Source organism: Anguilla rostrata, chromosome 5 (genome assembly GCF_018555375.3).
Source record: "Anguilla rostrata isolate EN2019 chromosome 5, ASM1855537v3, whole genome shotgun sequence".
In the NCBI taxonomy this organism is placed as follows: domain Eukaryota; kingdom Metazoa; phylum Chordata; class Actinopteri; order Anguilliformes; family Anguillidae; genus Anguilla; species Anguilla rostrata.
The window spans coordinates 3,786,911-3,811,658 of record NC_057937.1 but is presented as its reverse complement, the minus strand read 5'-3'; the positions used below and the strand labels follow the sequence as shown (position 1 = coordinate 3,811,658).

General features: G+C 47.0%; 2 protein-coding genes across 2 annotated transcripts in view; one reads left to right on the top strand and one right to left on the bottom strand.

Moving 5' to 3' along the window:
• usp53b (ubiquitin specific peptidase 53b) overlaps positions 1-20,412 on the top strand; it is a 38,939-nt gene extending 18,527 nt beyond the window's left edge. Inside the window, exons 10-18 of the mRNA XM_064337899.1 lie at positions 1,612-1,780; positions 4,214-4,369; positions 4,853-4,999; positions 7,173-7,851; positions 10,274-10,344; positions 16,958-17,036; positions 17,235-18,076; positions 18,206-18,298; positions 18,604-20,412. Coding sequence (XP_064193969.1) covers positions 1,612-1,780; positions 4,214-4,369; positions 4,853-4,999; positions 7,173-7,851; positions 10,274-10,344; positions 16,958-17,036; positions 17,235-18,076; positions 18,206-18,282 — 2,220 coding nt within the window. The 3' untranslated portion in view covers positions 18,283-18,298; positions 18,604-20,412. The remainder of the gene's footprint in view (positions 1-1,611; positions 1,781-4,213; positions 4,370-4,852; positions 5,000-7,172; positions 7,852-10,273; positions 10,345-16,957; positions 17,037-17,234; positions 18,077-18,205; positions 18,299-18,603) is intronic.
• Positions 20,413-20,858: 446 nt separating this feature from the next.
• LOC135254456 (fatty acid-binding protein, intestinal-like) lies at positions 20,859-24,748 on the bottom strand. The gene is made up of 6 exons (XM_064334627.1): positions 24,553-24,748; positions 24,039-24,211; positions 23,279-23,386; positions 21,595-22,914; positions 21,298-21,413; positions 20,859-21,174 (listed from the first exon to the last, which is right to left on the bottom strand). The coding sequence occupies exons 1-4, from the start codon at positions 24,617-24,619 to the stop codon at positions 22,864-22,866; spliced, it is 399 nt and encodes a 132-aa protein (XP_064190697.1). The 5' UTR covers positions 24,620-24,748; the 3' UTR covers positions 20,859-21,174; positions 21,298-21,413; positions 21,595-22,863.

Sequence of the window (24,748 nt, the reverse complement as noted above, 5' to 3'; positions counted from 1 at the left end):
TGGTTAGATTTGTTTGTTTTTGTACCTTTTTCATTGACTTATTGAATTGTATTTGTAACAGTTGTTCGCTTATGGAAGTAAAAATTATTGCATGCAATGCTAAAAATGAGGGATGCATGATGAATCTTACAATGGATCGGTTGATCTTTGAAGGTTGTAAATTATTATTTTATTGCAGATATTTTATTTATGGGGAGTGTGGCCAATTTAGCTGCAGAGACATAAACAATGCAAGTGACAGTGATGACAGTTAGAGGCAGTGGTGCGTGAAGACACAGTCGTGGAAGCAGAAAAGTGCGTGCTGTGTTTTTCAGAAACATCAAATGTTAAAGCAAGCCATTTGCACCGCATGAAGACTGTTTTTGTAACATATTTTCCACCTGTTTCAACCTCAATTCCCTGATGCAAGTTCTTTCTTGTGCCACACCTCCCATGAGCCTCTCTGTTCCATCCTGAAAATTCTGCCGTTTAAACTCAAGAGCTTTTGTTAGGCCTTCCGCTGCCATAAGTTACAAGAAAATATAAATCGCAGAAATGTATCTGTCAGAAGCTGATCAAAGTGCCTTCTGTGAGATTTCTCTGTTTATAAAAAAGCTCACCCATTCCACCTTGTTTGGTTTGGTATTTTGTGTTTTTCTGTCCCAATTAAGTACTCATGTTTTTCCTCCTTTTTAAAATTGTTTTGTAACTTGTTTCCTTTTTTTCATCATTTCAAATTGGAACCTGTGCATCTTGTGGTGCTGTTTATCTTTTTTATGCATCTCAGTCCCATTTTCAGGTTGTTTGGGAATTTAACATAACAGGTTTATACTGAATTTGTGCTTTAACATATCTGCCTTTATACTGACTTCTTAGCTCCACTCAAACATTGACTCGTAGGCCCTCTCCTTAGTAAAGGTGATGACATCATTAAAACAGGCACATATAAAACTACATTACCCAGGCAGCTCACAGAAAAAGAGCAGTGAGCAGTCCTGTCTGTGTTTGGTAAAGCTGAGCAGGTGGTGGGAGGGGTCAGGAGGGGTAATGGCTATGTCTGGTGCTGGCTTTGAGGTGCGCTCCAAAAAACGTCTGCCTTTTTCCAGCTCCTCCCCCCCCCCCCCCATCCCTCGCTCTCAGAGACCCGGGAATGATTACTTTGCAGAACCCACATCACATCATTCTGAGTAATCGCCCGCTGGGGGCTTAAGAGCTTAAAGGATCCTTTAGCTTTAGAATCCTGCCATTGTTTTTATGTATGTTTGGGAAATCCAGACGGAGCACTTTCTCTGAGGGGGTTTATATTCAGATGCTTCCTGGTACTGACTCCGAGAAAGATTTAAGCTATTTCCAGTTCCAGTTAGACATCAGTGTTAAATTATGGCTGTGTGGTAAACTGCTCCTTCATTTTTCAACACCCACAGGCATCTTGTCTTTTTAAAGGAAAATCTGTTAGTCTTAAATTCATTTTAATTTAAGGTAAATTAAGGTAACTAGGCTTACAGTTTGTAAATTAAGGAAATGCTATGTAGAATGTTGTGTAAGTTGCTTGGGATAATAGCATCTGCTAAATGCCTGCAATGTAATGTAATGTAATGTAGGTTTTCCAACTGCTTTGTCCTGGTGTTGCAGATCGGGTCCAAGTGGAAGGATGTGGCCTCCAAATGCATCCGGGGTCACTTTCAGCCCCTCCTCCTGTTCTACTCGAACCCTGACGGGAGTGCCGTCTCCACCGAGGACGCCCCCAGGCAGACCTCCCTGTGGCCCCACTACAAGTCCCCGATCAACGGGGAGACCGCAGGTGAGGGTGTACCTGTCCCTGCACGGAGAGGTGTGTGACGCCGAAAACTCCTAAAATAATCACACCTTCAGCCACACTCACCCTTAATGCCATGGACTGAGCTATTAATGCACGTTCCTCAGTAAATATCCAGCACTGTCTGTGGAAACATATGTGAACAAATATATATGGTGTGTGAGTTGCTCTAGGCAAATGCCACTGCCAAGGAAATAAATGAATAAAATTAAATAAAATAAAATAGTGTTGTGAATTCAAATGAACAGATCATTTTGGCCAAGGGTTGTACAGCAGTGTGACTACTGTGTGGCTAAGTCCACCGATTCCAGGGCCTTTTTAAACACGATTCCACCCTAAATATCTGTTAGCCTTTTTTCTAGCCAGGGCTTCGACCTGAATGTTTAGTAAGTCAGTGAAATATCAAGGATATTGCTGAACTTAATTTCCTTTAGTAATGGCTGTGAGAATTACGTAAATTCTGTACAGACATTAGGAAGAAATTTTGTTTACGCGGAGAGTAGTCGATGTGTGGAATAGCCTGCCAGGTCACGTATAGTAGAGACAGAAACTCAGGGGATTTCAAGACCACCCTTGACACGGTGTTCAATTCTGTATTCTGTCAGTAGTCAGAGCACTACTAGGTACAATTTAGGCAGGAAAATGGTGAGCATGGTTGGGCTGAGTGGCCTGTTCTCATTATTATGTTATGTTATGTTTTATGTTTTGTTATGTTATGTTATGAGAAATGCGTGGTGAATTGCAAATGGACACAGTTGGGCCTCTGTGAGCTCTGTGCTTTGGACTTAATTAACGGCTCTAATTTAATTCTCTAATTAATACATGCTCCCGGTTCCCAGAATCCCCTGGGATATCCTCCCCCTGTCTGCTTCCACAAAAATATCCTCCGACTCTCATACATTATTTATTTTAATTAGCGGATAGCGCCGCCCGGGACCGCTCGGGGAGCTTCCACCCTTGTCTGTTTTCTGTTAATATGGTGGGGTATTTACTGGGGCAATTAATGTTAAGTGTCTTGCCCCAGTCAGAGTATCACTGTAGGGGGCCATAAGGTAATCAGAGGCCGGGACCTGCTGGTTGTGAGTCCGCTTGCTTTTGCCACTCTTCATGGTTTAATCAAGCCTGGCAGGAGCAGAACGAAATCAGAAAGTCATTTAGAAGTAATGCCTGTTTCATATGCCGAGTTTAAACCCCTCCGAGCAGACTGTTCCACTGTAGCTGGCTCTCACTTTGCATGGCTTTCTCCACCAGAGCTGAAGGTATGTCATTTTGGGGCCTGACAAGCGAGTGAATTTAAGACTAATGCTTGGCTATGATCTGTTCCTTTTGTTTTTTTGTTGTTGTTTTAAAACCTTCTGGGTAAAAAAAGAGAATTGGCACGCCGTTGTGGTCTATTTTTTGACGCCCCCGCATTCAAATCCACACTGTCTCTGGCGAGGGCAGCAGTTGCTGATGACGACAGATAAATGTGTGTTTGTTTGTTTGTTTATTTATTTATTTCTCCCGGTGGATTAAAGAGCTGGATTCATTTGTGCTCTCATCTCTTGCCGTAATCTTCCTTAAAATCTGCCGGCCCTCTGTCTCCTCTTCTGTCGTCAGCTTTGGCGGCCATTTTATCATACGCTGTTAATGGGAATCTAAGCCGGCCTTATGGTGAGCATAACGATAAGGCCACCATCTTGGGGCGTGGAGAGGGACACGCTTGTTAATTAGAGCTGATAAGCAGGCAGCTCAAGGTGGTGATGTTCGGGGAGAATCGCTCAGAGTTTGGCATATTTAGACATTTCCTGTCCGATGGTACCGGCTTCTCCTCAGCTTCTAATCCTGTTGTCGTTATCGTTGCCAATTTAAATCCTGCAGCCTGCAGTTTAAAAACATTTTTTCATAACTTCCGTTCTCTCACAAATAAAGGCAGATTCACCATTAAAATAAATATGTCAGCTAGTTGAACCATTTGGATTGTCATGTTAGAGGATCCCAGGGAAAGTGCCCAGTCAGACACGTCAGGTGCGGTAGATCAGCCACTTCTAAAAATACCAGTATTCCTGACCGAAAATCATTTCCGTGGTTTCACCACTGGCTATGTTGGGCACCTTTATTTTTTCTGCTTACCAGCAGAGGGCGCTGTGGTTGGGTGACCCTGTACGGCAGGGATACTCAAATCTGGCCTTTGAATCCAAATCCGGCCACGGTTTTCTTTCCACCCAGGTAATTAAATGAACAGTTAGTGCCACCGAATGGCCAGACTGTCCTCACACCTGACTCCCAGGTAAAGGGAGGATAGAAAAGCTTCAGTTCTCGGCCCTGGAGGACTGCGATTTGAGGAAGAGGGCTCGGCGTCCCCTGGGATGGGGGGATGAAAGATGGGCAAAGCTTTTCATGTCTTTGTTTTTTTTCCCCCTCCGCCATGCGCCACAGGCCCCGAAGTTCCGTCGTCCGGATCAAAGAAGCCGGACGCGTCCAGGGAGAACGCGGGCGGCTCCGGCCCCGGCGGCTTCAAACCCAAACACCAAGCCCCCTCCAGCCAGGGCTTCGGCCGGTCGAGCGGCCCGACCAGCGCGGGACGGGGCCCAGGTACTCCCACGGGACACCCGGAAATCGCCATGGAAACCATTACTCTGTGTACCCTGAGACGATTTCTGTTTGGCTAGTCTCCCTAAAAACCCAGCAGATAAACACCATGTTAAATAATTAATGCTTCATAAAAACAATATTCTGCCTAAGGCTTCAAAAACAAAAGACAGAACCTCTTTGTAAGGTGGGTTATTTTGCTCACTCTCTCTCCCCCCCGTCTCTCTCTCTCACTCTCTCTCCCTGCCTCTCTCTCTCTCTCTCTCTCTCTCTATCACTCCCCCTTCCCTCTTCCCCCCTCCCTCTCTCTCTCTCTCTCTGTCCCCTCTCTCTCTCTGCCCGCCTCTCTCTCTCTCTCTATCCCCCTCCCCTCTCTCTCTCTCTGTCCCCCTCTCACTCTCTCTCTCCCTCTCTCTGTCTGTCCCTCCCCCTCTCTCTCTCTCCCTCTCTTCCCCCACCCTCTCTCTCTCTCCCCCCCTCCCTCAGTGAAAGCTAGCCCCAGTGACCCTAAAGGCAAGCTCAGGGAGGGCTCCAAAGAGTGCGCCCCGAGGGTGGGGGAGGCCCGTACCCCCCACCTCCCCAGGAAGGAGGCGGAGAGGGGGCAGCGGAGACAAGACTCCCGACACTCCCGAGGTAGGAGCGCAACCTCCACCCACACCCCCGATTCGAACCCTTTCCCAGCGACGCCTCGCTCAGCTGCGTCCGCGAGCGCGTCCCCCCCGCGCTGACTCCGATGCGTTCTGAAGTGCTGACGCGTGCGGGACGGGCCCGCCGCGGTACGCCACAGGTCCTTACGTAACCCGGGATTAGGGATAAGTGTGTCAGAGGAAGATTACTGTTGTGACATGCGGGGGCGGGGTCACAGGGGTCTGATCGAGCGTGCGGTTCGTCCTCCTCTTTGAGTCTGTCATCCTGTCTCCTAGCGCAGCATAGTTGCTGCTCCGCGGCAAGTCTGTTTTTCCCAACTGAAAAAGTTTAAATCAGGATGTTTTGCAGACGTGTGTCTGAAGCTGTGTGTCTGTAATGCAGTGCTTAAGACCATTGGCAGGGCTGCTGGGATAGCCTCCTGTGTTGTTGGCTATTTTCTCTTTTATTGATGGTTTTCAATTGGAAAGAGGGAAGGCTGGTGACAAAGTGCTTCCTGATGCATGGCTTTTGCACAGGTTTCTTGTTTTTATTCCATCTCGATGGTAGCAGAAGATTGATAGGATGTCTCGGTGATTGAGAAGTGGACTCATCTTGACGTTCGGAGACGCGCGCATTTAAACGCGTGCAGTATGATGTCATGATGTCAGTACGCGTGCGCGAGGCCGGGTAAAAGCATCAAACCTTCCGTTTACGAGTCAGCTAAGCACAGCTATGCTAGCCCGCCATGCTAGCCCACCGTTCGCCCGCCTCTCTCTCTCTCCGTAATCAATCGGTGAAATGTGGCGATGACATCATCTAATCCATAACTGGCGACTGTGCGAGTCCCAATAGACCCACTGCTACTGTACCTCATGCCCCTGACCTTCGGGCACTGAGCATTCTTTAGAGTCCGGGAACAAAACACACGCAGGGTTCAGGAGATGCGGTAACCCGTGGCGACGCAGCGATGACACAGTGTGACCTTCCTTTGTGCACTGTAGGCTTAGCCTGTGCTCCCTGTACAGTAACACTGGCCCCGGCGTTCCATTACTGTTAGAGTGTGTGTGTGTGTGTGTTTTTTTATTTTTTTTTTTTAAGTGCCTAGCGTGATTCATGGTGTCCTTGAAAGATTCCTGCATTGCCGCAGGGTGTCCCAGTGTGGAGTTCTGCGGGGGCGGGGGAGGGGGGGATGGGGGGGTTTAGGATGGGGGTGGGAGGAGTGGTGGAGAATGCAGGCGCTGTACTCCCCCGGGTCTCCTCCGCTAAAACACATCGAGCCGTCATCAGACCCGTCACACAACGAACCGAGCGGGATTCGCGCGGGGTTCACGGGGTTCGCGGTCCCCGGGGTTCGTGGTCTGCCGCATCGCGGAGGCGAGGAGCGGCCCCCGGTGCCCTCCGCCACGTCCCGGATGCGGTCGCGGGACGGCGCGTGCCCGGGCACAGTTGGCCTGGCACAGCCTACCGGGCGCGAGCCAAGCTTGGCGCCTGCGCTGAGTGAGAGGCGGGACAGTATTCCAGTCTCATCGCTGCCAGGCTACAGTCAGAACCTTACAGTACAGCAACCAGCGCCGTCCCCTTTTTCTGTGGACATTGCTTCATTTTCGGGAAGCTTTTCTTGAAGGAAGCTTTTCTCGTAGGCAGTACTCTGCAGAAACTGGGTCCTCTTCCGCCGGTTCGGACCCCCTGCCTGAACGGCGGGAACAGAACAGGGCTGGGGAGCCGGCGGCTGCCGTGCGACCTTGCGTAATCTAAGATTAGGAGCGAGGGTTTTTTTTTTTTTTTTTTTTTTTTTCGAAAGAGGATTACCGCTGACGTGGGCGACTGGAGTCGCCGGGGCCCTGGATGGAGCATCCCGGGACAGGCCCGATGCCGAACGCAAGCGCGGCGATCATAACATCTGCATGAGTCACACGTGTCGGGAGCCCCTGCCTCTGTCCGAGAGGCGAGAGGGGAACGCGATCCGCGGAGAAGAGTTATCAAAGATTATTATTATTTGACGTCACGGCGGTATTTTTAGCCTTGTTTGCGCGCGCCCTCTGGACTGGCGGTGCCAGCGCGTGCGCATGGACGCGCTGCGGATAGCGAGCGACCGCGGCTCGGAGCGTAGACGCGGTCTGTGTCATGCGGAGAAGCGGCGGTGTCTGCGTTAACGGACGCGTCTGGGCCTCTCTTTCAGACACCGTCGCGGAGAAGACGCACGCCCGGTCCGCCTCGCCCCCCGAGCTCCGGCAGCACGCGGACGCGAGGGGGTACGGCAGCCCGGGGAAGGGGCAGAACTGGGCCGACAGGACGTCCCACCAGAGCCGCCCGTCCCACGAGTCCCGCCTCCCGACCAGCCCGCCGACGAGCCGCACGCGGAGGCAGGAGGCCCCGACGGGGGCGGGGGCGGGCGCGGGGGGGGACCCGGGGGGGCAGGACGCGCGGGAGAGGAGCCGCGGGAGGAGCAGGTCCTGGAAGCCCGTGCGGGAGGTGCTGAATGTGGACAGCGTGCTGAGCGAGCTGGAGCGCCGCCTGCGGTCCTCCGCCCAGGAGAGGGCGCCGCAGCGCGAGCGGGAGCGAGCCCGGGCCCGGGACGAGCGCAAGCAGAAGAGCCTCATGACCATCTACGAGGACGAGCAGCGGCTGGAGAGCGGGAGCCGCAGCTCCCTGGAGTCCGACACCCGGGACGGGCGGGGCAAGGCCGGGGGCGGGGCCGGGCTCAAACTGCGCAGCGACAACTGGACCATCCAGCGCACGGAGTCCGGGTACGAGAGCAGTGACAGGCTCAGCAACGGGTCTACGAATCCGGACTCGCCCGTGGTGGAGAACTTCGCCGCTAAGGAGCTGAGGCCCTCACCAGAGGCCCAGCAGCCGAGGTGAGATTACTCTCTCAGCCCTTTATCTAGTACCTTTAAACGTTTAAGGCGTGACATCACAAATGTGTGAGATCACAAATGTGCGATTAGAATGTTCTTAGCTGAACATTTTAATGCTGATGTCACAATCACTGCTGGTAACTGAAAGCAGTGGAGTCATTTTGTGAGTTCTAGAACACTGACTTAGAATTTTGAAATACGAACATTCCAAATAAATATACTCTTCAGAGGGTTGATACTATTCCTATTTAATGTGTTTAATTGTATTACTCTATTAAATACATTTCATACTGTTCCTTTATTTACTGCATTTGAGTAGAAATGTCTTGGAGTTATTCTTGAAAGTTGTGCAGTGGCATCTGTATCTGTTCAGCCAACAAAATGATTTGCATCTGTCTGTCTGTCTGTATTTGGACCAGTGGACTGAGGGTGTGTGTGTGTGTGTGTGTGTGTGTGCATGTTTGTGTGTATGCGTGTGTATGTGTGTGTGTGTAGACACACTAGTGTCCACAGGGGATCTGTTCATCTTATGTAATAAATGTATTTTGGTATTTGTCTGAGCTTTAAGAGATGCATTAAAGCACTTGTTTTACTGTGCGCAGCAAATTGCTGTTCTTTCATTTTACAGTTTAATGCTCACTTTTTCTGCTAATCCCATTTTCTGAATGTTGTCCAAATTTCCATGGTCAGCTTACGGAAAAAAAAAAGCCATTTTGTACGCAACACATTATCCGTGCTTTCAAAATACGCTATTCTGGTCCTGATACACGCATAGCATCCGTGTCGAGCGCCCGAACAAAATAGGCATGTTTTAACGCTAAAGATTTTATGCTGTGCATTTGTGTCCGTCGTATGAAGAGCACCGCTCTCTATTTCTGTACGTCGCTCTGCTCCGTGAAGCACCACGGGGGACGTCATCCTGCTTTCCAGACCGGTGGCTCGCTCTGCAGTGCGCGTAGCGGCTTGTTGTGCTCTGACATATTAAACACAACCTGCGGCCATGAATAATTTAGCCGCTCGCAAACATCGGGGATCGTGCGCTAAGAATAGAAGCGAGACGAGTCGCGGCCGTGCGCGCATGGCACACACCTGCTCGCTGCGTTCGCCGGCTGCTGCTGCTGCGGCGTTCGGGCACGGCGGTGGCGGTGCTGCTACGGGACCCGCCAGGGTTCGAGTTTGTTTCGCGGGAGAGAGGAAGGAGGAAGTGAGGCGTTCAAGGGCGGGGGGATGTACCCACGCTTAGCTGCCCCCTCCCCTGTCAGATGCGATCGTGCCCTCAAAGCCAGTGCCGGCACAACAGTTGCCACAACTGCGCGTTTCCAGGGAAACCAAACATCCAGGAAAACATTCTTTTTTTCCAGGAAATGGAAATTAAATGTAAATTTCCAAACGCGTCCCTCCCCGGGCGTTTCCTGGTTAATGTTCTGGAGGAGCGCTGAAAGAGATGCACTTCATGATGCTTTGTACGTCTTTAACCGCTGGTATATATATATTTGCATTTCTTACAACCGCTATCAAGGGACACTTTAAAAGGGAGCATTTTACACCTCATGAATGTGTCTACTTCGATATTTACTGAAGTAATTTAGGTAAAGCCCCTTGCCTGGGGGGGGGGGGGGGAATAGAGCGCACCAGCCGAGAATAAAACCTGCAATGTTCTAGTAACCACTGCGCTACACACATAAATATAAATTAGGAAGCTGTCACTCTCTGAGATTACAGGAAGAACATTGATCAGAAAATGTTAATTTGATGTTGACCAAGCACGTGAATTCACAATTGGACCTTGCCCCGAGCCCTAAAAACATAACCTTTCCCCTGTGAGAGATGATGCCGGCCAGCAATAACTTTTCTGTACAGCGAACAACACCAAGTTCTGTTAAGAAAAAAAATTTAAATTCCCAATTTATTCATGATTTATGCAGAAGGAAACAATGTGCTGAATACAATTTACCTATTGTCGTTACTGTAATTACGACCGGTATACAGTCACACTGCACATCCACACACACACAGCATCACACAACACATACACACACAGCATCACACAACACACACACACACACTCACACACACACACACACTTATGTGTAAAACTACATGAAGCAGCTGACTGTAGCTCATGCTGCATCTAGAAGCACTAAAATGAACATTGAACATTATACGTATGTATCTGCAGATAAGTGCCGTGTCAGATGACACCCACAGCAGCCCTCTGCTCTGCATGTCCTACGGGAAAACGTGCCCGGGGTTTAGCCTGAGCGTAATCTCTTAAAAGGGTGGGAGCGGTGCTACGCTACGCTACGCTCGCGCTGAGCCGCTACTGTGCTAGCGGGCCGCCTCCGAGCTCCGAGCCGCCACTCACTGACCTCACCATGACAACCCTCTCTCTCTCTCTCTCTCTCTCTCTCTCTCTCTCCAGAAGCCCCCTCCGCCACGGCGGCCGGTGCGAGGACTCCAGGGGGGACCCCCCGCGCCCCGCGTACTCCTACGGTAAGAGCCTGGGGTCTTCTGGTTCGGCTGAGGTGCACGTCCCGTACCTGGTTGTTGTTTCTTACCTGTTTGGAGAGAATGGGCCGGCCTGGTGATTGGTCTATCGTTCTATTATTGAATCATTATCATAGCAACTTAGATCATTACCTTGTGTAAAAATAATCCACAACAATGCAGTATAAAGCTCCTACTGGTAACCATATTTGCTATCAATACAACAGCATCATGACACGTGACCTCTCTCTGGTCTTAATCAGTAAAACCAGATTGGGCCATGGTATAGCTATGAATGGTAATATCTGGAAAAAGCACCACCCCTTCCTGTTATGTTTTGATTGGTCCAAGGCAGGAGCAGGAAGTGTTTTAAGTCAGGCGCTAGACAACGAACCTTGGCAAAGGGAAGCAATGCATTGTTTAACAGTTTTTAATTGACTTGCTGTTAAACTCAGGGATTAAGTGTTGTCGATAGGCTGATATAGTTATCCGTCATTGGGCGGTTTTGAGGTTTTAAGGAAAAGGCAAGGAAATGCCAGGCACGCATAAGCCGGTGGCCCACTAAGCACTTTCCCTGGGTTTTTGGGCTACTGTGGTTTGGTCTGTGCTGGCCTAGGCTGCTCTGTTTAATGAGGTATGAGGCTCAGTGGGAGGAGCCTGACACAGGGATCAGGTTCATTCTTCAGGAATCATGCTGTCCCAGCCAGTACAGCAACAGGATTTTTATTATTATTATTATTTATTATTTTTTAGCCATTAAAAAAAAAATGTGACCTAGAAACACATTTTATGACATCATTTGAAATCTAATATTCATCTGGAGATGATGTGTTTCATATGACTTCTTTTATTGATTTTTTTATTTATTATTCTTTTATTGATTCAGAAGTATGCATGTAGAAGCGCGGTCTTCATTAATATCAGTATTCCTCCTTAAGTCAGCGACCAGCGGGGTGTAGTTTTAATGATACGCCAGTGAAAAAGTACCTAAGCACAGACATTTTGCCCATCGGTGCCCGTGGCTGTTGATAATGCGACGCGCTTATAGCACGGGCCATATGCCGCTGTTTAATGAGCAGTCTGTTTATTTAGCCATGCAGACGTAATTTAACATCAGTCCGCCCGACTCTGTGAGACCGCAGGACTGCTTAGTGCGGCGCGTCGATATTTCCTATTTCTTTTCGCTTGCACCGTTTTTTTGGCGGGGGTCCAAAAATGACTTTAGCGCGAATAAATCGGCGTCACTTAATGGCTGAGCACAGAAAACGTTCAGCATATACCCCCCTGAGCACACGGCAGAGCTCAGAAAACGTTCAGTATATACCCCCTGAACACACATCAGAGCACAAAAAACGTTCAGTATATACCCCTGAACACACATCAGAGCAAAAAAAACGATGTTCAGCATACTCTGTGAGGTATCCCAGATTTTGCTCGAGCGCTTCGCTAATCATCGTTCTCCTGTTCGCGCTGCTTGTGAATGTTTAAGGGAAAACAGGCTTTCTTTTCTAAAAAAGAGAAGAAAGATAAGAAAGCTGATTAAAGTGGCGGTGTGTACGTAGGCGTAATGCCTCGTCTCTGTGGCCTGATCGGGGACAGATTACATGAAACGAGTGGTAAAGAGAGGCCAGAGAGCAAACAGAAGCCATTATGGCTCAAACTGTCACAGAGTGGTAAAGAGAGGCCAGAGAGCAAACAGGAGCCATTATGGCTCAAACTGTCACAGAGTGCATGATTAAACTGGCCAGGCCCCGTCTCCCTCAGAGAAACAGCATCCGATGTGTAATCTGCATTTGCTGTTTAAAACCCAGCATAAATTCCCAGAAATGAATTCCACGATACAGAGACAAACAGACATAAACATACACAGACAGACACACACATAATCACGTAGGCACACAAACACACACGCAAAACACATAGGCAAACCTGCATGCACATGTGCTCGCTGATGCGCGCACGTGCACACACACACACACACACATACACACACACATTTCTCTTTTAACACCTTGTCAGTAAGCAGGAACTGTGATGGAAGGGATATACAATTCCACTTTACGCCTCATGATTTTGTAATTTGCCAGTCGATAGTACAAGACGTGCTTAACCCGGTGTTATTGCAGTTTATTTCTCACAGTTTGCGGGTCTGAGCTGGGAAATCGATAAACAGATCAGAGATAGATGAGGTTTGTATTTTTGTGTTGTGTAGAAGTACTCTGCTAATAAAGCTGATGTAATTTGTCATGATTTTATGCTGGTACAGTCAGGTTTTCACTTTCCTGAAATTGCCATGCTAGTTTTTTTCACGCATTGATAATTTCAGCAAATATTGTAGTACACAACAAAAAAACATTCCTTGGAAAAATACTGGGAAAACTTCAGAAAAAACCACAGTAAAAATCATAAATGACACACTGTAAGTACACATAGCCAGATTACAGAGTGAAATGTATTTTTTTTTCTCCATTTTGGCAGCACGTTGCATTAAAGCTGCAGCTCTGCAGCGTTTTTTTTTTTTGTGGCAGCGGCTGACCTTTGACCTTAGAAATTTGACACCTGTCATTATCTCCCGTTCGCCTGCTGGATGGCCGCGCTCCGGCGGACCTGCCATTACGTCAGTTTGGCGGGAGGCCACGTCCCCACCCCCCCCCCCCGCCTCATCAGCGGGAGCTTATCGCTTCGTGTCCATTAAAGGCTGAGGCCATTTTAAAAAGCAACGGCAGGAGATAAATGGTACTAAACAATAGGGAGGGGGTGGGGGACAGGGGTGGGGGGGGGGGGGCAATCAAAGCCATTTTCCTCAGAGAACTGAGGGTGAGTGATTCCGAGTGCAACTGGACATGTTCATGCTGTGTTCGAAAGAGATGGCTTTCATTTTCCCCCAGAAGCCCTTTTCACTGTTTTTTTTTTCCATTAGGGGACTGACACAGTCTCATCGTTATTGTGGGAATATAGACACAAAAATGTGTTTAAGCGTGTGAAAAGGTCATTCCTCCCCCCATTTTTGACATGTTTTTTAAAGTGGTTGATCTCATTCAGGACTCAATATGATTTCTCTTCCGAATGGACTTGTACGGCCCTAGAAATATAGATGGTTTCATGTGATATTATACGATCTGTGTGGAAGAGATTGCTGATTAAGATTTAAGCTATTAGCAAAATACAAGTTTGTCTCCACGGCAACCAGGCAGACGTGCAAACCATTCATGGTTTGTCTGTCAGCACAAATTTACGGGCCCCAGGAAAAAAGAAAAAAAAGAAAGGTCCTGTTCCGTAGCGGGACGGAGAGGGAGAGGGAGAGGGAGAGCGAGCGGAGGAGATGCCATCGCCTGTGTTTGAGCTTCTTGCTGTTGCGACAGCTTGGTTACGGCTGGACCAGCGTCCCGGGACGGCGTTCGGCCCAGGCGACCCCTAAATCAGCGTGCGCCCGGCACGTGCCGTAATTCAAAAAAACGGCAGTTAAAGGTCAGGGTTTTGAATTCCAGCGCCGTGATCTGTAGGGGAGGCTCCCGCCCTCCCTCGTTTGATTGACACTGATCTCCTCCTCCACATATCCTGCTGACACTTGTCGGGAGATCTACACGGTGCTCAAGACATTGTTTTTTGGGGGGGGGTTTTTTTTTTTTTGGGTGTTTTGAGAGAAACGTGTTGGCCGCCTTCTTGCGCCAACGCGGCGCGGCGCCTCCTAGCTTCCCGTCGGCTCGGAATGCCGGGCCGGACCGTATTTAGGGCACCGTGAACCCCGAGCCAAAACTCCCCAACCAGCTCCTGCAGCTTTTATCCTTGCATGGACCTCTGGGTCAGCGGGAAAGAAAAAAAAAAGAAAAGAACACGTCTATTTATAAAGCGGAGGAATCCGGCGCGCGGGAGAGAGCGAGCGCCTGCCGACCCACAATCCTCTGCTGCCTCCACACGTCTGTACAGCGGCACACCTCCCGGCTCATCCCTGGAATCTCTCTCTCTTTCTCTCCCTCTCTCTCTGTCTGCCTCTCTGCCATCTTTTAATTATAGCTCATAAGACATGGGATTTAAAAATATAACGTGAAAAGATGAACGATTTAAATAGAATCAGGTTAAAAATAAATCTGTGTTTGCTTTCTCTTTTTTTCCCTAACTCATACATGTCTGTACTTCTCACGTTGTGATGAAGCACAGCTCTGTCTCTCTGTTTAACTTATACCTCCTCTGCCTTTCATTCTTCTCTTTCTCTCTGCCAGTCTCTCTGTCTTTCTTTCTTATCCTTTTCTTGCTCAGTTTCTCCTGGACTCTGTTGCTCTCTATGCCAGTGGTGTTATTTTTACAATCTGACTGAAATCCGTCGTCTTCTGACTGAATTACTTTTGCTCTTTGCCACTTTCCTGTACACAAATACACATGCACACACACAAAATGATGTTTGTGTCATCATAAGCTGGTGAAAGGTTATTTTTAATTTAGTTGCCAATAAATACTTTTGACAGTTTAGGGATCCTCTTAAATTACAGAAATATGCAGACCATATCTATCGCAGTTTATCAAGTTGTAAAGCCTTTCATGTAAAAGCTCTCTATTATCAGAGATTCTGCAGATAAACACAGCATTGAGCTGAAAACAGAATATATTTTGTGGCTCTATTATGAAAATCCTAAGGCGGTCAGTCAAAGATAGGGCGAGCAGTAGAGTAATAAGCGGGCTGCCCTTATCAGTCGCGGCGTTTTAATGAGTGCGTGGTGCTCGAGGCCACGTGGCAAATCAAAGCTGAGCTTCGTGAGCTGAAGTTGTGGCACGGGTGTGACGGCTCCGGCCAATCAGGACGCTCGCCGGATTCCTTCTTTTCTCTTCTTTGTTTATACAATTTTCTTGTGCCTTTTTGCTCTTTGAATATCTTCTGCAGTCTATTTTAATTAACAGCCCACACAAAACATAGTTGTATTTTTCAGTTTGTGGCTGCTTTCACCGGTGGTTGTCAAATTAATGTCAGAGAGAAATATGATTCCTTTCCAGCATATGGGTCTGAAGCACTCAGAGTAAATATTTGTTTATATGTAAACTAATTTTACTCATTTAGTTAGTTTTCCTGCGAATGCATTCTTTTTTTTTGCTTGCCTTGCACCTGTGCGATTTAATAGATGAGCGCATCGAACATTTGGTCGCTCTAACCGCAAAGGGTCGATATTAAGCAGCGGTATGGGGTGGTAGTTAAAGAGCTGGGCTCCGGACCAAGCGGTTTACAGGTATGGCAGGAGTCCCAGACGGACCACTGAAGTTGTGCTCTGAGCGAGGCATTTAACATTAATTCAATAAATGCATGTGCCAAGCAAATAAGTGATGCGGTGCATTAGAGAGATCTGCTCTCCTGGCACGATCGGGGAGGGGGGGGGGGGGGGGTGATATAGCACGCCCACGGATTCGCTTTTTTAATTTCATTACGAGCGCAGCTTGCTGACTGTGCAAGCACATCCCTGGTCCGGAATGCGAATTCCGTCCCGCGCAGTCCAACCGACGGCATAAATCTGCCAGCGGGGGGTCCTCGGATCTCGTTCGTCTTCCGAACAGGAACGAGGGGTTTGATTGTTTACGCTCATCGAAATGTTGAGTTTGCTGACGGGAACACAGTGGAATTTAGCACCAGGGAGGGACAACTACCTTTCGGTTTTTCACTTTTTCGCAAATTACTGACCCCAGGGAAAGTATTTACTCGAACGTGCCCAGATGCCACCGTCGTAGGTTATGAACTGTGCAAAATGTGCAGTTTGCCTGTCCCCAAGCGGCCACACAATGGGATCATTATGCACTGCAAAAGCACGTTGACAGGACACTTCATATCCATATACCTTCGAGAGGACTCAAATATCAGTTGACGTTTTATTAGGGGATTATGTTGCGTGAAATGGGGTTTAAGCCCATGACTGATTTATGGCCACAGAGCCTGTGACTGAGGTATTTGGGGCGGAAGCTTGCGGAAGGACAGGCCAATGAGGAGACGGTTCCTTACCACCTCGTAGGCTGACAGCTCAATGACGCGGGTGTCATAAGGAACAGTTATCGCGTGACCTCTGGTTTACAAACCAGGCAGAACATCAGGTGTTCACCTGCTCAGAAGGCTCTGCCCAGTGATCCTATGCTAACGTGCTACGCTACGCTCTGGGGACATTTCGTCCTTTTCTGAGGGACTGAATGCTGGCCCAGACATAAAGAAATGTGTTCCTCACTAAGAATTACAGACTAAAATAAGAAGTATATTTAATATGATGTAGTGTCAGGTTCCATAGGAAGAATTAATTCTTGGAATTAGCTGCAGAGCCTTTCATTTCTGCTCAGTGTGGTTTGCAGCTCACTGCCCTTCACCATATTTTTCTGGTTTGTAGTTTACCATCTTAGAAGTGCCATTTTCTTAAATGTGGGGTGGGGGGTCCAGATATTTTTCATGTTTTTATCTCACACAAGAGCACATCCAGCAGTTAATCACCCAACTGATCCAACTGTAAATGTAAATTCTCTATTTAAATGTTTTAATCAGAGTCAGATTGACGGCTTAAGATCCAGAATAAGCAGCATTCTGTCTGGTGCCATAACATACTGTATGACACCCCGTGTAGAGCAAAGCTGTAAAATCCTCTCTGTTTTCCTCCTGCAGCAGATTACCAAGTTAAAATTAAAGGCAAGGACGGCAGCACTCAAGATGCCCATTTCCTCAAATCCAGCCCAAGTATAAGGTAAAAATAAAAAATATAAATCATTAAATTTTAATGAACATTTCAATGTTGAAATAGCCTGGACTGATTAATGTTTAATATGGGATATTTGACCTGTTCACAGTCTGTTCACACTTGACTGCAGCATAGGTGAAGTGTGAGGATTATGGGCTGTGATCTCCGTGGTAACAGAGCATCCCGCCTCTCCTCCTTTGGCAGGAGGCGGTTCAGGCACCCCCACGGGGGGTCCGACAGGAGGAACGGAGCGGACAGGGAGCCCCCGCCGCTGGTGAGTGACAGGGGCTGCCGAACTGGAAGCCCCACCCTGCGGCACCAGGGTAGCCCCGCCCTGCAGCACCAGGGAAAGACCAGCAGCTCGGAGTGGAACAGCTCGGACGACCTGGCGGGCCCCTTCTCCGAGCAGGAGGACAGCGCGTACCGCTCCAGCAACAGCGAAACCGCCCCGCTGGAGTCCCCCGCTCCCCCCGAGTCCCCCGCCCCGCACCGTCACCCCCAGAACGAGCCCCCACCCCCGCCGCCGCCGCCGCCGCTGCTCTGTCCCAGCCTGACCTCGCCCCTGCCTCCCGCCAAACATGCGCACAGGCACGCGGCAGAGAGCCGCTCGAGCTTCCGCCCGCGGCTCCTCCAGGAGCCGTCCCAAACCAGCCCCCGCCCGTCCCCCAAATCCGCGCCGTCCCACGCCGCCCGCCCCTACGCCCTCCCGCACAGACGGTCGGACTGCTCGGCGGGACACCCCCTGTCGCCCGACCCCGGCGGCAGGGCCGGCCCCGCCCCCCCCGGGAGGAGCGACTCGTCGGCCAGCGAATCCAGCGACCGGTTCCCCAGCCCCAGGCCCAGCCCCGAGCCGCCGGGCCCCGGGGACGGGGTGGCGCTCACCACCTACTTCACCGTTGACAACTGCATGACCGACACCTACCGCCTCAAGTACCACCACCAGCGGGTGGCGCTGGAGCCCCGGGGCGGGGACCGGGGCGATCCCGGCGACGCCAGCCACGCCGCCCCCGCGGAGCCAGAGCACCTGAAACCCAGACCCGAATCAGGTACCATCCGCACCCCCGACACAGGACAGTCGCTTATTCACTTAGAAAGCTTATGAATGAGGTTTTAGTGGTTTTTGTTCCCTTTTAGTCTTTCTCATTGTAGTGTATGTTATGTGTGTTCATTCTTAGGCTATTCAACCAGTAAACCCACTGCAAAATGGAATCCAGTGACCCCAAAAGGTCTGGATGAACATGGATTTTTGTGATGCGCTGTGCAGTCCGGTAGGTCATGTGAGTTTTAAGAGATGGACGTGTAGCCGTTGAGGATCTGTATTAAATTAGCTTATTTTGCCTCGCTTATTTATTCCATGTATTAGTATGAATAATTATCATCTTCTTTCTTAAGTAATGATATGTTTTTTGACTATCTTTGCAGGTTAATTAGATGTAATATTTTTATTTCTTGAAATGCCTCATTCTTTATTTGATTTATATTCCATATATTCAAGTGCATTTTTAAATGGAAACGAATGACACATATCTGTACCATATCGTGGCTGAATTTTGTATAATTTTTCTCCTTCTAGGTGTAATGCGTAAGATTAAGCATTTCGTTGGATAACAGAAGTGGATTTTCCTTTGAAAAGGATCCATCCTTCAGCTCATTAAAATGAGGGCAACTTGCAGATTTATTAACTACCTAGAGACTGAAGCAACTTCCAACTTCCATTTCGGGTTCAGCCACCAGGGGGCAGGCTTCATTTATGGTTTTTGCACAGGAGTGAGCCAAATATAAAACAAAAGCCATTATTTTATTATTTTTGTCTGGGAAAAAATGTAAAGAAATGACTATGGGTCCTGGAGCTAACCTGTAAAATAAGTGTAAAAATGACCCTTTAAACTGCACTTTCTCTTTGATTTTTTTAAAGCTAATAATTTATAAAATATGAAGGTTTACTCACGCACATTGTAGCATTAACACACTCATGGACAAACTTTTTTCCCGATAATAAAAGTTACATTTTTGCATACCATAAAAAGTCAGGGATTTTCTCCCACTCAAAGATGAGTAATGCAATTTCTTTCATACCCAGTATTTAATAGATGTAGCATGTATTGAATTCCTGATATGTTATTGTAGACAAGTGGTTATTTTTTTCTTTCATTTTTGACTATAAGCAAGACCTGTGTCATGGGAAGAATATGTGTCTTTGAAGCAGCTAAAAAAATGATTTTTTCCTCATCCACGTCACACTTTACTGTGTGTTATACTGCAGATGGGGGACATGACAACGTTTGCCATGCAGCAAAGACTACATAAAGCCAGAATACGTTTTTAAACAAGCATGTTTTCTGACACTTGCTAACTTTCAGAAAGGAATAGCTTCTCAGCCAGACAATCAGGCTTGAAGACGACTGTCTTTTGAGCCGTTTGCCATTCCTTTTGCTGCAGGACTGAGTTTTACCCATCTGCACAGTGCAAAACATTCATCTTTTTCCAGTCCAGTCCAGTTCTTTCTTGCTTCTTTGCCTTTAATGCATGCTAAAGTTTCACTGTCTTTTGGTCTATTTTCAGTTTATGCAGCCGAGACCCACCTAACAGTTAAGTCAGCAGCACTTTGTTACCAATCAGAATCACCAACTGAGCAGGTATTATTGATAACATGTTATGTTATGCACACACTCAAGTGTATTTGTTATTTTGTATGCACGCCCAACAGAAATGGCTAAAATGGTGCTGGAATAGACTGGGGTGATGAAGTTATATTACAAAAAATACATGTTGGCCAACAACTCCTTGGGGTTAAAAAAAACAGTTTTCTAAACCTCAAATGCTGGGACAATTTGGACATCAAGTTCTACATCAAAGTGGGGATCAGGTGAAAGCACCTGGCAGGTGTGTACCACAATGAAAGGATGGTCAAAAGCATGCATGGAGCAACTCCTGCTAAAGACAAAACAATGCATAAATTGCGGGTAGTCAATTGGGAAATCCAAAGTCTAATAAATTTTGTCTTCCAATTTAACGATATGAAATCAATTCAATCAAAATCACGTGACATCAATTACGTGTTAAATTCCAGAAAAGGAACCCCTATCCAGTGAGAGATTAAGTTTGCATTGGCCATTTCACAAACTCACGTCACTTTAAATTATTTTCTACCATGGAGAAGAAAAAAAGGGGAGTTTGACTTGTTTTTTCCATCACTGTTTTCAGTTGCATGGGTACTGTTGTATTTGTACGCTCAGCAGGTACTGCTGTGGTGCCTTTCGTGTAAAATACATGTCATGATTTGTCTGCTGGGAAAAATATTTAAAAAAATACATATGTATATATTTTGGAGATACTTTTATAAATTTATTTTGTTTAATAAACTTCATTATTCAAACACCAATTGGATTTTGGTTTCCTCTCTGCACAGCAAATCGAGCCCTTTTGGTTACTAATATAATAAATGCTAGTTAACTAAATTAATTATGACTGTAGCTCGTCCTCGCGGCACTTTCTCCGGCTAATGCGCAGCCATTTCTATTTTACGCCCACCGTTAGCCTGCTGGCTAGTAAGACTCAATGTTAGTGGCAATGTTCGTGATACCACATTCCACTGCAATGGAGTAAGAAATGGCTGCTTTATAGCGCTTACCAGCGCTTACAATGATGCTTCATGAGCAAGGTAGGTATGTTTGCAGACATTGACGCAGGGTTTGAACGCACCCCCGACTGAACAATCGGTCCCTCGAGCTATGTCCTGCAGTTGCGCGTTGGGGGACAGAGAGGACCCATTTCTTATGGACAGCAGAACAGTTTTGCTATAAACAAGTCGCACATTCCAGTGCAAGGCAAGTTTAAAAAATAGTAGTTTATTTCACCCCATCGCATGGCTTGAAACACGAAATTAACACTGCGGATCCATTTAAAACGCGCAAAAACAATGCAGTTATTGGTCATACACTATACATGTTCGCTTAAATATGAATTAAGAGTTTTACATTTGCGACCACTCTCCGTCCCAAAACACCAAATGTAATTGCACGGTGTAATTTAGCATTGTAGGCACACATGGTATTTAACAAATCAGACGCAGAACGTTAACTGAAAATAACAGTACACAGTTGTCAGCTGGGAATGATCGGTTAAAGCACTCCAGGGAGGACGTCTGTAAGAGAACACAGAACAGTGTTAGATAGGTAACTCGTTTTGACAGTCCAGACACAATACCAGTACAATTTCTAAAAACTGATTTTAAAAATATTTGGCGGTGGTTAAATCGTTTACTTACCGTAACTTTGTCAAACTGCTCCAAACATAACTTCACTTTTCAAACCAGGCGTTCCCCCAATGGATCGTCGTAGGACAGACTCCTCCTCTCGCATGCAGTCATCTAGCTCAGATTTGCTATTATTTGGGAAAAGAATAGTACACACATATAAAAAATTGACAATAAATGGAACATTTCCGTTTATATTCGTTCATTCCCATGGTTACCAAGACGACTACAAGCGAGTTGTCACGTACACACTAACGTTACTGAAAGCACTCGGAAGAATACGGAAGACGTTTGTATCTCGTTACTTACTGTAAGTTTAGAACGGCAGTATGAAACAGGAACAATGCTTAGGGCACTATAAAATACATCACGACGAAAAAGGCGATGTCAAAGACGATAAAAACCCAAAAGTCAAACCAGTACGAGTGTTTAGGTAAAGTTACTAAAGCCCCTCTCTTCTCCTTTCCCTCCTTCTCTGGTTCCATGTTGGAAGCAAAATGACTGAGAAATAATTACTTCCTGCTTCAAGGTCAGTTTGTGAAATCCAATCAAGTTTTGTAATACTAGGACGCTCCGCCTCAATTTCTGGTTCTTCTAATTCCATTGGTCATTTATTTCAAATGGGGGCGAGCTATCCGAGCATCGGAAATCACGTAGATCAGTCCCAGTACTGTGCTCCTTACTCAGTATTATACCAATGCCATCTAGCGGCCACAAGGGTAACTGCAACATATCATTGCATAACTATAATCCCACACCCACTTGAAAATGACTTCGCCTTAGATACACAGTTTTCACTCCAACCCTAACAAAGTGCAACTCGTTCGACAGCTAGAGATCTCATAGAAACTCTAATTAGTAGAATCAGGTGTGCCAAATAAGGCTTGGAATGAAAACCTACAGGGAAGGTAGATCTCCAGGAGCAGGGTTGGCTACCACTGGTCCACACAGAATTAATTAAAAGAAGAGGAATTTAGAAGGGAAGCCAATTAGTCATTTTCCCTCCCTAAATGCCATAACATATATACCATGTAGTTGTATAGTTGCCTCTTTTGAAATGTACAGATTAGAATGTAGTCATTTTGAAGATGCTTTCACACAAAGCAAAAAACAAAAACAAACAAACAAAAAAAAAATTAAAATAAATGTTTGTTGGATGCTCGGTGAAAAGTTATCTTCAAATGAATTGCCATCATTTGAATTTCACCTCACTGTATTGTAAATATGGAGAAATGCAAAGATCATTTTTGGTGCAAACAACAGACTTGATTTCAGTCGATACAAAACAAACAGGCACAGTCGCTGGCACTAGGGAAGTGGCTTTATTTTTTTTTAATAAATATCCAAAGTTGTGCAAAACAGCAGCTGGGAGCTAAACTGTAAACATCAGGCCCACATGATGGTGACAGAGCACAGGAAGTGTTGGCGATTCTCATCAACCAGACGCTTTATTCGCGCAGGTGTGCAGAAAGGAGGAAGCGGAATCTTCAGACTCGAGGGGCGCTGCAGAGTTTCAGGTAATCTCAGATCTCTCGACGTTTGTCATCTTTGCCGTGTTTGTGGATCGCTGGGAGTTTCCTAACCCCGCTTGAAGATCCTCTTGGCATCGACGCCCTCATAGTTGTAGGACTGAAGTGCAGAAAAGACATGTCTCACACACAAACTAGCTCTGGAGTGGCTTTTCTGGAGAGCTTGCAGTCTACCATGTCTTAAAGTGAATGTCTGCACTTTGTATATGCTTTATATGAACTGATAATATTTTTTGACTCAAACTGGAAATTATATGGTATAGCAGTCAGGATTTTTGATGAAGTTGCCTTTTCTGTCAGAGAGACAGTCAGATTTATCAAAAATTGTCTTATTCAATATTAGGAAATCTTCATTTGGGGTCTGCAATAGCAACATCTGAATAATCGCTGTTTTGTTTCTGTCAGGGCAAACCTATCAGGCTATCAATTAAATGATATCATGACACTGATGACCTGTGACCCACCTGTATCATCTCATCACCAGAAACAATCCTGGTGGTAATCAGTTCCTTGCCGTTGTCCTTCCGGGTGAACTTCCCTTTAAGTGTTTCACCTTCCAGGGCCCAGGTTCCCTGTGTTGACCACATTTGCACACAGTTTAGACCAAGTCAGACCAGGGAAAATTTCATATGTAATTGCGTGCATTAAAAAAAAGAGCATTAAATAGAAAAGTCTGACAAGTTAAACGCAGGTGATGGAATATGAATATATAGGTTAAATGCTCAGAGGGACTGCCTGTCTATGGTATTTTGAATGTACATCGTGTTGTGTGAATTTACTCCCCTTCTGCAGAATAAAGAACACAGAATATTTACCGTTCCTGGCTCCTAACTTCTTCTAATACAGTAAAATGTCCAGCATCAATTCAACTGTAATAGTGTTAATTAAATTCAGAACAGATAATATCACGCCCCCTCCCCCCGCCCCCCAGAATGTGGGACCAAATGTTACCTGTTGAGAGTCGAATTAATACTGTTAGCATTGGACATTTTACAGTATAGCAATTCTTGGAGTCTTACGCTACATTATATGCATACAATCACATCACACACACCTTAGTTTAGTTGTCAGACGTGAAGTTGCATGTCGATTTCTGAGCGAGATGCACAATGGCAAGAGCAAGTAATACCAGTGTATTTTCTGGAGAACTTCCGTCGATGCTAAAGTGAGCCAATGCGCTTGGCTTGCGAAGAGCGTAGCGAAGGGCGAAGACCGCTCACTCACCTTGAGTTCGGTCCCGTCCGCCAGACTGTATTCGAAGTCGACGCCCAGGGTGAAGTTGATTTCGACCGTCCGGAACGCGCTGCTCTCCTTCACCTGGAACTTGTCTCCGTCCTGCTCGATGATAATCTTCAGGTTGTCGTGAGCCGCCAGTTTCCGCTTCACCATATTGATGCCTGTTTGAAGAGAGTCGTTGAACAGAGTAGTCTGAGAGGCTGACCGACACGCGCGTCCGCGCGCCCCTCAAAGGCGACCTGTGCGCAACGTGGTCGCCATACACATTTTTTCCCCGTACGCACGCTTTCTTCCCATTTTCATGTTACAGTCATTTTCTGTTCTCAGTTAAAATATGATGGCTCATCTATATGCAACATTTTTGCAACAGTGTCAAGTAGTGCAGTGCGCAGTATCCTCTTGGCGTTTTCATATGTTTGGGCCATTCCAAAATCACATCTGTTCTCTGAAAAGGCAGCTGCAGGGGTGCTGCTCTCCCGTGCCACTCTAGTCCTGTCCTTACCCATCTGCTCCATGAATTTCTCATAGTTCTCGCTTCGGTCCACTTTCCAGGTGCCGTTGAACGTCATGGCTGTCGGTGTGTGCGCGCGTTGTGCCGTATCGCGGACTGCCCTCCCTGGACCACTCAGCTGGCCTTTTAAACCGTGCCCGTCGTTAACGCAATCTCTTATCTGTGCTGATGTGGCGGCTTTGCTCAC

What these genes read in the sequence shown, in the direction of transcription:
- LOC135254456 (XM_064334627.1), bottom strand. Translation starts at nt 24,619, where the DNA reads ATGACGTTCAACGGCACCTGGAAAGTGGACCGAAGCGAGAACTATGAG. An exon ending in CGGACGGGACCGAACTCAAG is followed by an intron (nt 23,387 to 24,038) that starts GTGAGTGAGCGG and finishes TGGTCAACACAG; the next exon opens with GGAACCTGGGCCCTGGAAGG. An exon ending in CTGGTGATGAGATGATACAG is followed by an intron (nt 22,915 to 23,278) that starts GTGGGTCACAGG and finishes TCTGCACTTCAG; the next exon opens with TCCTACAACTATGAGGGCGT.